This window comes from Melanaphis sacchari, unplaced genomic scaffold, assembly GCF_002803265.2.
Source record: "Melanaphis sacchari strain LSU unplaced genomic scaffold, SCAv2.0 Contig33_pilon_pilon, whole genome shotgun sequence".
Taxonomy (NCBI): domain Eukaryota; kingdom Metazoa; phylum Arthropoda; class Insecta; order Hemiptera; family Aphididae; genus Melanaphis; species Melanaphis sacchari.
In genome coordinates, this window is record NW_020271205.1 from 1,647,478 (window position 1) to 1,665,262 (window position 17,785).

The window sequence follows — 17,785 nt, forward strand, 5'->3', positions numbered from 1 at the left end:
ATAATACGGTTATGTGTTCATACATTCGAAGTAAGTAGTTAGGTGACCAACATTTAGTAGAGTTGATAAAAATGTTAACCATTTATAAAATTTACGACTATTTAAATTGCAAATTTTTATTGATAATTAATGATTTTTTTTTTCTGCGCTTTATTGCATCGATCGCTAATTGTATTGAGTGACACGCGCTGAAATTTATACACCTTCCTGCGTACATTCCAAGCTAATAACTATGATCCAAAATTAAATTCGGCCAGCTCTGTTGGCTTATATAGAAGTACGACTGCATATATTTGCTGTTTCACGTATGTTCTTTTTAAATTTTATGGACAAAACGATATCAGTACCCCGACCCTGTAATGTTAATGGTTATCTATCTCGACAAATGTTATTTCTAGCCTATAGTTATTAAATTTGTTCAACCGTTATTTATTACTACCTATTGATAGAATATTTTGTAAAACATAATAATGTATCGTGGAACCTGAGGTGCAGGATTTATATCTAATATATTATATTTCGGTATATTTTGCATAGTTAAGAAAGATAGATGCGCAAATGAAAAATATGTTTTACATAAATGGCTGATAATTTTATTATTAATATTGTAACTATGTTTTCTTGATAGAAAATAATTTACGATGAATAAAGTGGGATGGCACTTAACTGTAATGTACTTTTATTTCAAAAGACTTGATTGTTAACAATATATTTATTTTTTTTTTAATAGATCACTGAGAAACTACCTAAAAATTATATGTGTTATGTACTACTGTTATAATAAAAAAAAAAAAAAAACCAGAAATTGGTTGTTATATCGGCCTTCCGTTTGATTTTAAACCATCGTGTTCTTCCTGCGCACAACGTATATTATGAATTATTTATATAATAACAGAGAGTAATCCCAAGATAATTTTCTCAACTTATTTTCGTTACAAGTATTTTTATTATTCATTCAAGCCCCCTAATAAAGAATTAAAATCAAATATCATGGCTACAGGGCAATGATACTGATACAGTGATACAGTGATACATCCATCAAAAATATTCACTTCCATTCTTTCGTTGAAAATTGCACCCATTCAAATTCTAATTTTTGGAATTTTTAAGAAAACTTTAAGCATTAAAAATTTTAATTTAAGATATTAATTAAAACACTAAACTATTTAAGTATACCGTGATGATACAAGCTTAGTTTTTACAAAAAATTAATCACCCTTTTTAGATTTTATTGCAAATTGTTACTCGGATTTTTAATAAGCAATGTCTACATTAAATGATTATTTTTGTTTCATACAATTAAACACACTTTTAAAAATCTCTTACTCCGAGTATATAATAAGTAAATATTAAAACATTTTAATTATATAAGTATTTTTATTTTTTATATAAAATAAAAATTTCATGAAATATTATGTTCTTAGATAATTTTAAGAAATTAATATAATAACTTAAATTTTTCAATCATTATAATATTATCTTCTAAACTTATTTTGTGGGCCATTATCTTTAAAGTGCGTTATAGGGATTTAAAGTTTAATAATTCAGAAACTACTCAGGCATACATAAATAAATTAAAATTCTTAAAAATATCATCACTTCAAAAATTTAAAATAATATTGAGTTATTTTTGTTTTAAAAGAAATATTTATATCGTATAAATACTTAATGATCTTCTTTAATTATCTAAAAATCTATTTATTCGTTTTCATTATTACACCTTTATTTTCATCAAAATATTGAAATAAATAATTTAAGTTATTTTTTAATACTTTTCGTTAAAATTCAACCATTTTATAGTTTACAATCTTGAAGAAAACAGGTTTGTTAAATATTAATACTATTAGTAGTATTAACGAAATTACAGTCAATTAAGAATGTAAATCCTAGTTATAATATCTTATAAGATACGGAGATGTTTACATGTATACTATTGGATAAGTATTACCTGTAATTTGATAAAAATTTTATTTCCCCTCCCTCAAATTATCGGAAGTTTACGATTTTTGCAATATCTAAATAGTTCACATGAAGTTATGTTTGACGTGTTTTTTTACAGGGCACGCGTCTGGTGGTTTCAACGAGGAAGTCATATGGATCAGCATTGGCATGAGCATAGCTATAGTCATACTAATAACGATAGCTTTGTGCTATTTAGCTCGTCAGCGGTGCAAGAAAAGACAGGAGATAAGCGTACGCACTTAACGTGGAAAAAGTATACTCTAATACATCATACACATACTTAAGCATTCAACCTACTATGACCATCTGCGTACGAGTGTTTTACTCGGACTGCGTATACAAAACTTATAGAATTTGAACGGCCCCACTCGCGTTGTTATAGCTATATATTATTATTATTATTATTATTATTATTATTTTTTATTATTATTATTGTTATTATTATCATCATTGTTACTATCATAGCCGTATTGAATGCGTGTCCTTGACTGAGATATATGTTCTTTGTCGTACCTCATTACTTTTGGCGATCATGTGATACGATTCTTGACATCTTGCGTGCTTATCTGGTTAATGTTCATAAACTGTTTACCCGGCATACTTTAAGTATTTCATCCACTTCTATCTCCTAACATCGTCAATTAGTCATGACTTCAGAATAAATCTTATCACGTGTAGTTACGTAGTGATTGATAAAACCCAAGAAAACCGTCTTTAATACAAATACAAGTCTCAGCACGTCACATTCTCCCTAACTTCATATACTGAAATCCACAAACGTCCTACAACTGCAGAAACGCCGTTATGCGTCTACTAATTGATATGTTTAGTAATTGATTGCTGTCATAAATTCAACCAGACATTAAAATATAGCATTATAAACCCTTGTAATCATGTGTTGATGGTAATATTTTTTTTACATGGTACATATTATTATTTATTCACGCGAAAATGTCACACAAATTATAAAACATAAATTTAATGCAATTTCGGTTAAGATTTTATAAATGTATTCGCACTTTTTTTAATAATAATTGACACAATGCGTATTAATCGTATGAATTTTATTTTTAAAAGTTGTAAACTGCACACTGTGACGACACAGACGGAGATTATTATCATGGTAATATGATATGGGACGCGTTTTCTTTTTCGATTATATTGTTATCATAATATGTATGCAAAAAATGAAAATCGCGTCATCGAAAAAATATTAACTGCAGGACCACTGCGATACGGTCGTCGTCGTCGTCACGTGAAAGTTCTGACGAGTACAATAAACCACGTAATAATAAGATATTACCCTATAATAGTCACTATTGCCGCTGTGAAAATTAATTTCATTTTTATTTTTATTTATAATAATTCACATTATTCAATTAACGATTAATATGTTTTACTTATTGAAATCCTGAAATATTTCTCCTGTGGCGTTACGCCTCATGATTGTATTTAATATTTATATAATATCTCTATAAATATAACAACAATAATAATATGTATTAGCATCACAAAAAAGATTAATAAATGTATTATAATAGTATAATAATATAGCGTTTGGTACCTAATAAAAAAAAATAAAAATATTTTTTTTTTCATTTGAACGACGTAGAAATAAAAACTAAAAAACGTTGTATCTCTTTGTGATCAAATTCTGAATCATAATAATATATTATAATATATACTGTAACTTCTTGTATGGTATAACCACAGTAGTGTAAAATATTAAATAAATGTGTATACTTTACAGATAACAACCCAACGATAATACTTATATTTTTTTCATTTTTTTTTTTTTTTTTTTGACATACAAATCATGTTTTAAATGTGTAAGTCATATATTACCACATTAGCATGCATAATGTGTTTACAGCGTAGAATGTAATATTATTTTATAAGATGATTCTTCCACATTTCTTTCGAAAATTCCAAAATCTATTTAAAAAAATTAAAAAAATAATTTAACGCTTATGAAAAAATTAGTTTAATTTATAAAGTATAATATACTAGTATAATTATATGATGAGAGTGGAGAACATATCCAAAAATAAAATATTCATGAATAATTGTATGCTGTAATAATATAGAAATAATTACATGTGTACGTACGATATATTTGTAACTCAATTTACTTATATATTATATATAATAATATATACTAAGACCAATTAATAATAGACATATTTTTAAATTATTTAATTGTATAATTTGTTAAACAATATATTATATTAGTTTATTTATTAGAAATAAGACATGTACTATTTTAGTATCAAATACTGTAGTAGTTTACAATGGAAAATATATTATTTTCTTCCATATAATAATATAATATTGTTATAAATAATTATAACATAATAAATCTGTATAGCTGTAAATCTATTATTTATTCAAATTCATGTAGTAAGCTATAAACAAGCTGATCACTAAACAGTTTTTTCTTAACTTCATCCTAAAAAAACAAAAAATGGGTTGTAGTTTTATCAAAAATAAAAATTCAACAAACATGTATTGTTGTTTATTTTATATTGAATATGAATAATGAATTTCACATGTATTCAAATACGAAGTACCTATACAACTCGTTGTATTATTATACACAGCGGAATTGGTATGTAATATTTTTCGTACGAGAGCTTATGCGGAGAAAAAAAACAATTGATAACATAATATTGTCATAATATAAATTCAAAATATAAAAAATTTAAATTTGCAATACTTTTATATATCTATGGCACGTACATTTATATAAATATAAAAAGATAGCATTACCAATTTTGATTTGATTTCATATTATTATGAAATAAAATTAACTAGAACTTGGTTAGATATATTGAGGAATAAACTTTAATTATTTCTTAGCTACTACTTATTAATTACATCAAAAACTTATAAGAAAAAATCAATTGAAAAATTATTTAATTGAATCAAAATATATTGTTTTTATAAAAATAAAGTTTTTGTGTGTATGCACGTTATATAGTTTTTTTGAAAATTAAAACTTTTTTTTATAATATTATACTTAGTTACTTTAATAGCTAAAAGGACATTTTTACTTGAATTATAGTTATTATATCAAAAAATTTTATCTGATATTATTTTAACATACATATTTCTTATGAAGTTACTAACCACCATCACAGTGTAAAATCATGTATGTATCTATGTGTAAACAAGTATACAATATGGATTAAGAAAAATATAAGTGAACGAGTAATCCTAAAGCAATTCTTATAACTGAAAACTAATTATTATTATTAATATGTTCTACATGAAACTTTCATAAATACATTTTTTTACATACATACAGTGCTTTTACAGTAGGTAAGTATACTAAACTATTTTCCGCTACTTTACACTTTTATCAGCTTCAAAGCCACACTATTAGGACTGCGCGTTTGATGTCATATTAGGTATGTTTTTATTTAACTATAACATCATATAAAGAATACACACGCATGTATATATAAAATATATTACTTCAAAAATCTCAATTAAAAATTGTTAATTATTTTTTTCTCAAAAACAAAATTACAAAACCAGAATTCATCCTTTAAATAAATAATTATAAATTCAAAACATCATTTATATTTTGTATTAAAAATATTATGTAAAATTACTTAATATTTATTATTCGTATTTAAACATTATTTATGTTCTTTTATTGATTCTATAAAACACATTCACTTCCTCACACTGTCATTATTATTTATTCTTATTGGTTACTAAATTGAACCGATTGGTCAAATTGGTTGAATAATACTTACACCAGACAACCATATAAAAGTTTTTAACAAATCCCATCCACGTATATTTATCTGGCTCTAAATAAATAAACGTTCTGAATTTAATATTTTTTTTATATGTGTATTATATAATAGACGTTATACGCTAGTAATAATGTTTTCCGAATGTTTCAAGATATTCCGAGTTGTTTTAAACAATCGATTTATGTCATATATATCGTTGAATAAAATAGTAATATATCTAATAAATATATGTTAGATATTATAAAAAGTTATGCTTGGAATATCAAAGCATTTCTGATCATCGTGTTTCTTTGAGCGTAATCGTATATGATATTATTAAACCACATCACCTCACCTCATCTATTGCACAAAACTGAAGAATAAATTTGAAATCAAACGTCTCAAAGAACAATTCTAGGCTAAACTCGAATAAAATTGCAATACTTACGAAGTGACATGTTTTCAACATAATTTACCCAACAATGTTGTCGTTGTACAGCTAAATATGTCAAACGGCGTAAAATATAGACAATATAGATACATCACTGTTTAAAATAACTTAATATTATTATTAGGGTTATATTTTATTCGAAAAATATTGATAGAATCAAATTGCAGGTTCAAAATTCCAACTTATAAAAATAAATGTTATATAACGAATTTATAATACATATATTCAAAACCATTGATAATCACCGTCAAGTTTGTACTAAATATTAAACGATTGAAGTAAGACATTATTATAAATAAATATCTATAATTTGAATTCCTGCAAATGTTGTTAAAAAACAAAACCCTTTATAATCTTAATGTTTAAAATATTATCATACAATTAACTGAAAAAATATGTATAGATCTCATGCAATTTAATGCACGTATTATAGCATAACAACCACAAGTAATCCAAATTAAAGGAACCTGTAATTTTTAATGATTTTTTTCAAACATTTAAAAATATATTACATATTACCTATACAATATCAATCGTATTTAATAAAATGTAAGAAAAATTTAGTACATCAGAATATCGAGGCAGACATTTGAGAAAAAAAATAAAGATTTATTTACCTTATTTATTTAAATTATTTGTATCAACTGTCAAAAATAATAAGTTTAAATCTAAATGTAATCTTGACCTTGCCATAATGTAAAATTTTCCAAACTGTTGGCCACACTCAAAACTACTGTTTTACAACACCAAAATGTGTAAAATGTAGTAAAAGATACATTTCGCTAAATTTCCTTAATTCTGAGAAATCAAAGGCGATATGCATTAAATTGTGATGAAGCATACACCGCAATCTGAAGAGGATATGTCACTTAAATGCAGTAGTAAAAGCTCTGTAGGACCTATCCTATACCTTACCTACTCTATACGACTAATATATTAAACGACGACAATACAATATTAGCTAATGTTTGCGACGATACAACTCTTTTGTTAACACGTAAAAGTCAGCTCACTACAACTAATAACTTACAGAAGTCAATAATTGAAAACATCTTTGCTTGGACGATACATTGAAAAATTAAAAACAATGGCAATAAATCGGTATACGTTAACTATACGTTACGCAAAATTGAAAACATCCAAATAGAATTGAATCAATCGCTAATTTCGCAAAAAGGATTCGGCTAAATATCTTGGAATGCACCTTGACTCTAAATTGAATTTAAAACACCATGTCTGTGAGAAAAAAATCAGATGAAACAAAAAATGCGAATATTGTGCTGGTTAACCAAACCCCATTCCGAGTTTATCATCGAAAACAAACGTCTACTATAAGTAGTTATTATAAAACCGACCCGGAGTTACTTAATTGGAAGTGATTCCGTCAACGTGTAAAGTATTTATAATATATAATTGTTAAATATATTTATATAAAAACTTTTTGGTCGTTTAAATTATGAAACCCCAGAGCATTCCAAAAAAAAATGTACAACCCAATTCTAAAAATACAAAATTGTCTTCTGATATTCTTAAGGCAGATAGTAAACTTTAGGTAGGTTTTTGTTATTTAATCCAATTATGGCGTTTCCACAGAATAAATAAATCAAAACCGTTACAATTAAGCAGGTATAATAATTGTATTGTTTAACTGAAATAATATATATTATATTTATTTATGAATGAACGTATGATTTTTCAATTTCGTAGATTCAATTATTTCTTGATTTTAAATGCAATGATTAAAGTGATTCTTAGAAAATAGAAAATAAAATGGGTCAGCAATGTTTATATTGATACATTTGGTATTGATCCCGCCGTTTGCAGAGATAGAAAATATATTTATTATGGTAAGTCACAATACAGTTTTAATTTCGACGTAATTTAACACGCTTTATTCAGTAACCCTCAACATTTTAATATACATTTTTTTTTTTTTAACAACAAACGAAAATTCATATTCTATGCTTTTTTTATGCACACAAAATTCGAATGAAGTTTGCAAAATAATAATGATAATAAAAAGCGTTGGTTTCTAATAATTTTAAAACGTTCGTGTGCTCGATAATATTCGTTCAAAAACTGCGAAAATGAAATGAACTCTCCGTAAAAAAAAAAAGACGTGTCAATATAATAAAATCCAGCGGGGAAGTATATTAAATATCTTATGTGAAATAAAAAACCTCAGAAACAAACGCTGTAATAAAAGAAATGTAAATCTCTTATGTTAAAAAACAATAAAATTACTCAACAAGTTTATCTTCTTTATTATAAATTGATACTCGTCTACTTTTTTTTTTATTTGTGATATTATCCTAAATATTCTACGGCCATTTTACTATCATGAATTTAGTAAAATAATAATGTTTTAATGATTCATACACATGATTCATACAAGATTTATAATTTTTGTCGTTATATGAGACAATTATATTACGTTTCGAATATAATTGGGACAACAACAAAATATGTCTTTAAATTTGAATTAATATCATATAGTTAAAATTAAAATATTTTCAAAGGTAAATACAATATTATAATAATATGCGGATTCGATTGTTGATTTTTTTATTTTTTTTTTTCAAATTTAAAAAAAAAGGTATATCTATATGTAAACATTAAAAATGCATATGAATTACGATAACAAAAATAAACAGGGGATTATAAATAATTTCCTAGTTTCCAATAAAATATTCACTGCATGCAATATTATTATTAACTATGTAATATTGAAAATTAAAAAACCCTATTATAAAATATGTGTGAATTATATAGATTTTTCACCGTACTTTAATTCAAAATTTAAATGTATCGACGTTCAGCAGTGACGTACCGTCCAATGCATTTCACGTCATGCAATATAATATTATACAGAATTTTGTCACATTTTAGGACGTTAAACGATGTACAATATGAATACAAATATTTATGAATCAGCCATACTTTTTTGTTCTTAAAAATATTCCATTGTGGATATAAAAGAACTGTAAAAAAAAAAAAGTATAGAAATGAACAAAAAATAATGAATTCTGACAAAAATACGGTCAACTACATTGTACAACTATTCAATCAGGGAGTAGAGACTGGTCCAGAATTGTAGGTAAATTCTGACTAAAGTTGTAAAATGTAATGACCTGCTGATTCATTGAAATACGCTATTTTTCCTTGGTATTTTTAAGTTTTATCCATAGGTTCAAGATCATGTACATTCGAAAAAGTAAATTGGGTGTTACGAACCTATGACTATAGCTTGAAATAAACTTGACACTTTTGTAATAAAAAATTATGATACAATATCTTAGATAATTTATTGTTTATGTTTAAATCACCTACCCAACGTAAAAATGTTATGGAAAAACAAATTTTAAGTATATAATATTTTTCTAACATTTCCGGAAGTCAATAAATTAGCATATATTCTTTGTTTTTCTTCATTCAATTGATGTTTCTATTGTATTACCATTCTATTGCTTTGTATATTATATAATATTGAATAAAAACCAGAAAATATATGGTCTTCCATAACTTGTCTTAATCTTTATCATGACATCCGGGAATAATTTTGGCAACTAAATCAAAATATGCTATAATTATAATTAGATTAGACATTTAGAATAATAGTATAGTAATATAATATTATTTGAAAGGTATGAGTGCATATTGATCATATCATTAAAATTGTAGCACATTACTTTTAAAAAAATATTCATGTTTACAGAGTGTATCATAATTATTTGTTACACTCAGATGTAATTTAAACGTAAAATGATCATATTTTCTTGTTATTAATTGTATTATGCATAATATTTGATAACAAGTGTTAAAAATATATTTCTAATACTGACATGTCTAAAATATGAATAATAATTCGAAGTAGTGATTAACGAAACGGTAAATGTAAATTATAATATCATTATTATTAATACTGTTACTGTTCAAATTTCCATGATAAAAAGAACAGCTCCCAAAAAAGTAACGGTACGATTTATCTCAATTTCAAATAATAGAACGAAACAAAAACATATTCTGTAAGTTCATTGCATACACTTAAGGTTGACACTGTTGAAAGCCATCAAAACTATATGGGCCATTTCAATTATTTCCGGTTAAGATAGATAAGACACCGATGATCGGAAACAATCATTTCCGGATTCGACTGAAACATCCTGTTGATGTCTTCTTCTAGCGAGCTCCACTTCCGTTCCACTCGACTTAATCGTATATACCATTCAACTACCGATTGCATTATACATTTTATAATAATATGTAATATTATTCAATATTCATTCTGGAACGTAATCAACCCACGGACCAGTGATAAACATGCTCACCCCTTCCTTCCTCTTTTCTTTTAACAATGTGTTTGTTCAAACTTTTGATTTTTGGAAATTTCAAGTTTATCTAAAAACTACAACTTAAAATAGTTAAATTTTTTATACCATTTAAGAAATATCTTATTGTGATAAAAACCTATTTTATTCAAACGATAAATGTGCTTTTTACTGTAATTTTTATATAGATTTCATTTTTTAATTAATATAAATTGCATTCGAATAAATAATATCAAATTTATTCAATCACACTAAGGATAATAATCTACGCTCAGTTCAGAAGAAATCAAAATAAGATGATTTGAAATAATATTATTTGTCAATAAATATTTAATAATTTTTAAATTGTCTGAGAAGTAAGTTAATACTAAACTCAATATTACATGTATTTAATATTTTATGTAAAACCATTTTTTAAGTTGTTTTTAATATAGAAGCTCAGTCTAATTATATGGGTTTGAAAGATATTTTATATGCTCCTTAAACATTTCAAAAATCTGAATTTTATTATTGAATGATGAAAAAGTAAGTTATTTACTTATTTATGAGTAAGTGATGAATAATAATTCAATAAAAATATATTAAGTAAAAAAGATAGATTTATTATTATAGGTTAGTTTTTCAAATAATATTTTAATAGAGATACCCATATCTTTATATTGTGTTTATTGTTTGATATAGTAAGTTATTTGTCCAAGATATTATGTAATAATACACAAACAACATTAATAATTTCTAAACCAAATAATATCATGTTGAAATAGTAAATTTAACTTTAAACCTATATTTATCTAAATGATATACGACAATGTGTAAGTAGTAATGTTGTTTATTTAACAAACAACATTTAATATCAGATAAGGTATATCATAAAATATAAATTGAAATATGTATTACAACAATCATTAATTAATTATAGTATGAATTTAAATTAATTTCCTAAAGTGAAAAGTTATTTAAGTACCTTTTCATTCCACTAGCGAAAGATACCTATATAACTTAGACATTCATAAACACATGGCAATGGTCGTGCAGCAACAATAATATGTCTTGACAACCATTACAATACCAATAATTGTAATTTGTATAAAAGATTTACTAAACCTTTTACAGCTTTGCCAAATCTATACATTTTGATTAAATTATTGAGTATAACTGTTAATATTACTAGAAGATTAAGTACTAAACTGTATTTTGAGAAATAACATATTTTCAATAATAAATATGAAGGCTTAATTCAATTGTAATGTATTTGTTTAAACTTTAAATAAAAAAATACTACTTTATATATAATAACATAAAGTAATATATTATAATAAGCCTAGTTTTTAGGTACATAAGGGAAATAATAGATTTTCGCTAAATTATAATCACAGAACAAAAATCAAGCCCAAACAAAGTTTTTTCTAAGTTTACAGTACAATAATTGAAGGAAAGGACTAATGATTTTATTTAAATTTATTTTAATATATAACATACAGAATTTTATGATGTAAAATATATATATTTATATATTTTATTTTATATATTATAAATAAATATACATGTATTATACAATTTGAATGAATAAAAACAAACAATGTATTTTTAAATTAATCTATTTGTCCACAACATAAAATTACGAAAAAAAAAAAATAATTACAATAATATTTCAATAACAATAATATTTAAAATGTCATGTGATGAGATCGTGAACGAACAATCCCTTGATGATACAAAATTTTATTTACAAAAAATAAAAATACATTTAGATCCCTAGCAGTCTTGTCGTTGTGCTTATTAACCACCGAATAAGTCTAGTAGATTATTGTAAGATTGTTCGATAGATTTGTTTTCCATATCTCGACAAGACAACGAGACAAATTAATCAAAAAGAGAACAATAATAATAATAATAATAATAATAATAATAATGATGATAATAATAATAATAATAATAATAAAAATAATAATAATAATAATAAAAATTGGTAGACATCATGGCCATTATGGTATATAAATAATGGGTGGGGAAAGATATGGTATTCGATGTCAATAATCATGATAAAAATAATTATGTACACGAAAACTATAAAAATATGTATATGCATTTATAAATAAAATCTGTACTTTAAACAATATACATATGTACACAGGATAAAAAGAGAGAATTCGTTTAAAAACAGAAAAAATGATTTAACACATTCGTAGGTTATAAACACAAAACATAAAAATAATAAAAATAATATAATAATAATAATAATCGTAGGCTAATGTGGTTGGTATTGGTGACGACGGTCATGGCGTTCGAACCTAAACTGCCGACGATGGCACCGAAACGACAGTCGAAAGGTCAAAGACACAATTATTCATTCAAACCTGTACCGATGGGTGACATACGCATACGGATGAAGACTTGACCTCGCTCGTAAATTCGTTTTAAATGTAAACGGCGTCCGATACTTTGTTCGGGTGTCCGTTATTGTTGTTGTTGTTGTTGTTGGGCGGTGACGATATGCCTTCTGACCAGTCGGAATTGGAGTTGGGCGAAGACGAGGACCAGTGCCACGGCGAGTCTGGCGACGGCGTCGGGAAACTCTCGGGCGCTGCGTCCGACGGGGGTGTCAGGTACTGCTGCGCATGTTGCGATTGGGGAGGTTGTAGTGACTGGGGCGTCTGCTGCACGCTGCCGTAGAAGTGATGGAACTGACTGAATGGGTCCACGGCCTGCATGGTGGCGTGTCGGAGAGCCTGCATGTGTGTGGGCGACGTGGGCAGCGACGGTCGCGTCTTTCCGGGCGACGGTGACATAACCACACTATGAGGCGGTGACGGTTCCTGGAACGACGTCTGCATGCCCAACATTTGCTGGTGAAGGACTCGGTAGTCAGGTTGCTGCTGTTGCTGCTGCTGCTGCTGATGCTGTTGGTGGTGCATGGCCGCGCCGTAATTGGCCATCGGTCTCTGAGACGCGGACGGTAACTGTGACAGGCATTCCTCGTATGCGGGAGGCTGTTGCGGTAAGCCACCACCACCATACAGCCTAGACACGTCTAATGCCATTAGGTCCATGTTGTTGGAACCACCAGAACATGTAACGTCCAATCCGAATGGTTTTTTGTTTATAGGCGCCGCCGCGGTGGACGACATAGCTGATGACGGTGGCAAGGGAGGCGGTGGTTTTTTCACGCTGCCCTTCCGCTTCAGCGACAGGTTTGAGTCCATCGAGTCGGCAGGACTCGTCGGGTTTGACGGTTTTGGTCTCTTTTTGCCCTTGGCCGTTCCACCGCTGTTGCCTCCATTGCTCAACTTCATACCAGGTATATTTATGTTGGAATGGGCTGACATCATATGCTGCGAGTCTGTGAACAAACACATTCCAAGGTCAATCTCCGTCGTTGGTGTCGTATTTGTCATCGTCGTCTGCGTGTTCTTAGGCAATGGCACTAACGGCCGCGAGACACGGTTTCGCTGTGACTTACTCATGAAGTTGTTGTTAACAGGCACCATGGTCTGAGCATTAGGATGAGCCACGTGTGAATCCAGTAATCTAACGATGTCATGATGCAACCGTTCGCTGGCAACGTCTCGCGGTAACCGTTCCATGTGGTCTGCGATCTCTCGGTTTGCGAAGTTATCCAGAAGCGCTTTGCATGCTTCAAAACTGCCTTCTCTAGCTGCTAAGAACAATGGTGTTTCGTCCTGTACACAAAATTAAAAAAATGTTTCGTTTAGATAAATATTGTAAATCACTGATCAATTACGGCTATATAGAGCTTATTAATTGATTGCATTTTGATGAAAAATAAATAAATATATTTTTACCTTGTCATCTTGAGCGTCTTTGTTGGCGTTATTGGCCAGCAAAATGTTGACTGCATCTACATTGTTGACCGATGCAGCCCAGTGCAAAGCTGTTTTTCCACTGTTATCTGGTATATTTATATCGGCGTCAGCATGAATCAGGTCTTCTACCATTCCTTCAATGGCCAACCTGGCCGCTAAAATCAACGGTGTCGTACCATCGTGCATCCTCGCATTTAAATTTGTTGAACGGTTCCTCAATAAAATCTACAAATAAAATATAAATACCATTAATCAAATTTTTTTTTTTTTTTACAATTGTTTTCTTATTTAATTAAAACCTAATGTATGTTAACTTACTTGGAAAGCACCCATTGCGTCGGCGGCTACAGCCGCATGCAATGGTGTCCTGCCAGTGTGATCTTGAAAGTTAACATCAGCGCCCATATCCAATAAACGTTTGGCAGCATCTGCTCTAGCATATCTTGCGGCCAAGTGCAACGAAGTTTCGCCAGTTTTATCGAGCGTAGCGTTCAATTCTGCACCTTGCGAAACCAATTCTGATATCATGTTGGTTGTAGCATCTTCTCCTTCGTCTTCATTATCAATGCTCGTGTCCAGTCCAGCACCACCAGCTACTGTCACATCCATCAGTCTCGTCAACCCACCAGGGAGTCTCTCATTAACTTCGGTTTCCTAAGAAAAAAATTAGCCCCGTTAAATAATTAACGTTTTAAACATTGATATTCCTCGTATAAACTTACCCTAGACGGAGGAGTGTACATAACAGTTGCCTTGTTATCGTTAGAATTTAAATTACAGTGACTCCAAACATCATCGTAAGGATTATCCAAAGGTTGCGACAATATCGGAGCTGGCCTATGACGTTTTGCAGGGGGCATATCACCTTCAGCGTCTTCATCTGACCAAGCACCAGCACCTCTTCCCATAGTCATCACACCATTGTTCATGTCCATACAACTCAACGTCATATTATTCTGTTTCATCGTTCTAAGTTCCTGTCCATCTGGTACTCTTCTTTGGGTACTTGTTCGACTGCTATTACTACCAGTACGTAAGAATCCTTCTGGGAACCATGTTATACCAGCCGCCTTCTTGCGGTGTGTGGAAATTAATACTCCAAGACTAAGACCGATAACAAGTATCAAGAACATTCCAGTCAACACCAATGCTGTACTGCTCCTAGGTTGTTCAGTTGGAATTTGGCTTCCAGGACCGACACCTTCTGCCCTATAAATAGGAAACGATGTCGATAGAGCATGACTAGCAGCCGATGCGGCCAAAAATCCAGCAGCCTAAAACAATTAAAACACGCAGTTAGTAAACAAACTATATTAAAATTTGTATTTTTCTGATTAACTTACTCCTGTACCACTCGAGAAACATTCAACATCTCTGGTTATTTCACATTTCCTGTTATCGATTTCTAAGTAAACCACAACAGCTCCAGGAGGACTTTCCGCAGGGAATATCATTTGTTTTCCAGTCAACTCATCTTGCTTTACTCGGACAGTAGCTCGTAACTCTCGACCCACCTACACAAGTTATTTTTTTTATGTCAAATATCTAAAATAATTTTAAAAATACTTGAATGGCTCTACATACCTCTCGTAAAAATGAAGTTAAATTAGACAAAAGTTGATGATAGTCCATTCGTAAAATGAGACGCATAGCACCTTCGGCAATTTTAGGTGGTTCTCTTTCACAATCCAAACCGTCCCAATTACATTCAGCATTATTGCATCCATAATCGCAATGTCCATTAGCATAATGACTTTGACAATATGCATCATAGATTGGACTAAAATAAATTAAACGTTAATTTATTATAATTTATTCATTAAAAATACAATAAATTAACAAAATATAAAATACATACTTGCAAGGCATTAGAGTTCTTTCACAATCTCTCCCGTCGTATAAACATTCAGGTGTATTACATTCCACGTCACAACGTCCGTCAGCGAAAACTTGCCAACAATTTTTGGTTGTAGTACAATTTCTCCAAGGGTTTAATCCAAGAGAGCAATCGCCACCATCAAAGTCACAGGCAGCTGTGTTACATTCTTGATGACACCTGTTATCTTGAGATTTAGCAGTACATCCGTTGGTTACACAAGCAGCCAGCTCTCGTTCCCAATCGTAATCTTTTTTTGTCATGACACTTTTTGATGGGAATTTTCCTAGACCTCCTTTGAATTTGGAATCATAAATATTACAATTTTTTCCTGACCAATATATTGGACAGAAACATGCGTAGTCTCCAAGTTTATTTTGACAAGTACCATCGTGTTCACATGGATTACTTTCACATTCATTGTAACTATCAATTTCACAGTGAATACCTGCAGTACCCGGCGGACATTCACATTGATATCCTCCATGATCTAACGAGTGACATAAGCTATCACCCTGGCAGGGACTAGAGTCACAATCTACACCGAAAAATTCACAATTCCTTCCAGAAAATTCTTTCGGACATACGCATGTGTGGCCACCTTCCACTTGAGAACATACACCACCGTTTTGGCATGGACTGCTTTCACAGAAATTGACTTTAGTTTCACAATGTCTGCCCATGTAACCAGCACGACAATTGCAATGGAAATTGTTGACTAACTGAACACAATCTAATGTTCCATATGGATCGCAAGGGTTTGATAAACATTCGTTTATGTCACCTTCACATCTATGACCAACAAATCCAGCTGGACAACGGCAATCAAACCCTCCAACCCGATCAATACAAGTACCGTTGTTATGACAAGCGTCAGGCGAGCAGTCATCAATGTTTATATCACAAATAATACCCAGTGTACCAGGTGGACATGAACAGCTAAAGCTATTTATTAAATCACGACATGTTCCACCGTTTTGACATGGATTAGGATGACAGTCGTCGACGTTCAGTTCACAATTTTGTCCCTGGAAGCCTCGTGGACACTGACAAGAGTATCCTGCCACTAAATCTCTACACGTTGCTCCATTTTGACAAGGAGCTGAATCGCATTCATTGATTTCTTTTGTGCAGTAGCTACCGGAATAACCATCGGCACAATGACATCTATGACTGTTTCCGATATCTTCACAAACACCACCATTATGACATAGAGCATCACGTCGAACCCCTTTACGTAACGATGCGTCATTACAGGAAACCATTTCCACATCACATACTTTTCCCGTCCAACCGGGTTGACAAACACATTGGTATAAGTTCTGAATTTGTTTACAGGTAGCTCCGTTTTCACAAGGTTGTGGTATACCTCCACCACCACTGCACCAGTCAACCAACGATTCGCAGTTCTTGCCTGTATAACCATACGCACAATGACATGTGTAATACTTCCCATGATCGAGACATGTACCACCATTCTCGCAAGGCGAAGAATCACATTCATTTATTCTAGTTTGACAATTTAATCCAGTATATCTAATAACAGAAACAAAATTGTTATTATTAACTAAACCAAAAGTATTTAAACTAAAAATAAA

General features: G+C 29.9%; 2 protein-coding genes across 4 annotated transcripts in view; one reads left to right on the plus strand and one right to left on the minus strand.

The window, feature by feature from the left end:
• The window catches only part of LOC112596688, a 70,341-nt gene extending 67,402 nt beyond the window's left edge, over nucleotides 1-2,939 (plus strand). For both annotated transcript variants that reach the window (XM_025342452.1, XM_025342453.1), the window contains exon 3: nucleotides 2,060-2,939. In XM_025342452.1, coding sequence (XP_025198237.1) covers nucleotides 2,060-2,205 — 146 coding nt within the window. In that variant the 3' untranslated portion in view covers nucleotides 2,206-2,939. The remainder of the gene's footprint in view (nucleotides 1-2,059) is intronic.
• A 9,475-nt stretch (nucleotides 2,940-12,414) lies between these two features.
• Nucleotides 12,415-17,785, minus strand: part of LOC112596686 (neurogenic locus Notch protein) — a 48,764-nt gene continuing 43,393 nt past the window's right edge. Inside the window, exons 12-19 of one of the 2 annotated variants that reach the window (XM_025342450.1) lie at nucleotides 16,170-17,723; nucleotides 15,896-16,091; nucleotides 15,655-15,825; nucleotides 15,034-15,585; nucleotides 14,630-14,965; nucleotides 14,291-14,536; nucleotides 13,948-14,167; nucleotides 12,415-13,827 (exon numbers count right to left, since the gene is read on the minus strand). In XM_025342450.1, coding sequence (XP_025198235.1) covers nucleotides 12,905-13,827; nucleotides 13,948-14,167; nucleotides 14,291-14,536; nucleotides 14,630-14,965; nucleotides 15,034-15,585; nucleotides 15,655-15,825; nucleotides 15,896-16,091; nucleotides 16,170-17,723 — 4,198 coding nt within the window. In that variant the 3' untranslated portion in view covers nucleotides 12,415-12,904. Of the gene's footprint in view, nucleotides 14,168-14,290; nucleotides 14,537-14,629; nucleotides 14,966-15,033; nucleotides 15,586-15,654; nucleotides 15,826-15,895; nucleotides 16,092-16,169; nucleotides 17,724-17,785 lie in introns of both variants that reach the window. The other variant, XM_025342449.1, reaches the window with a different exon arrangement.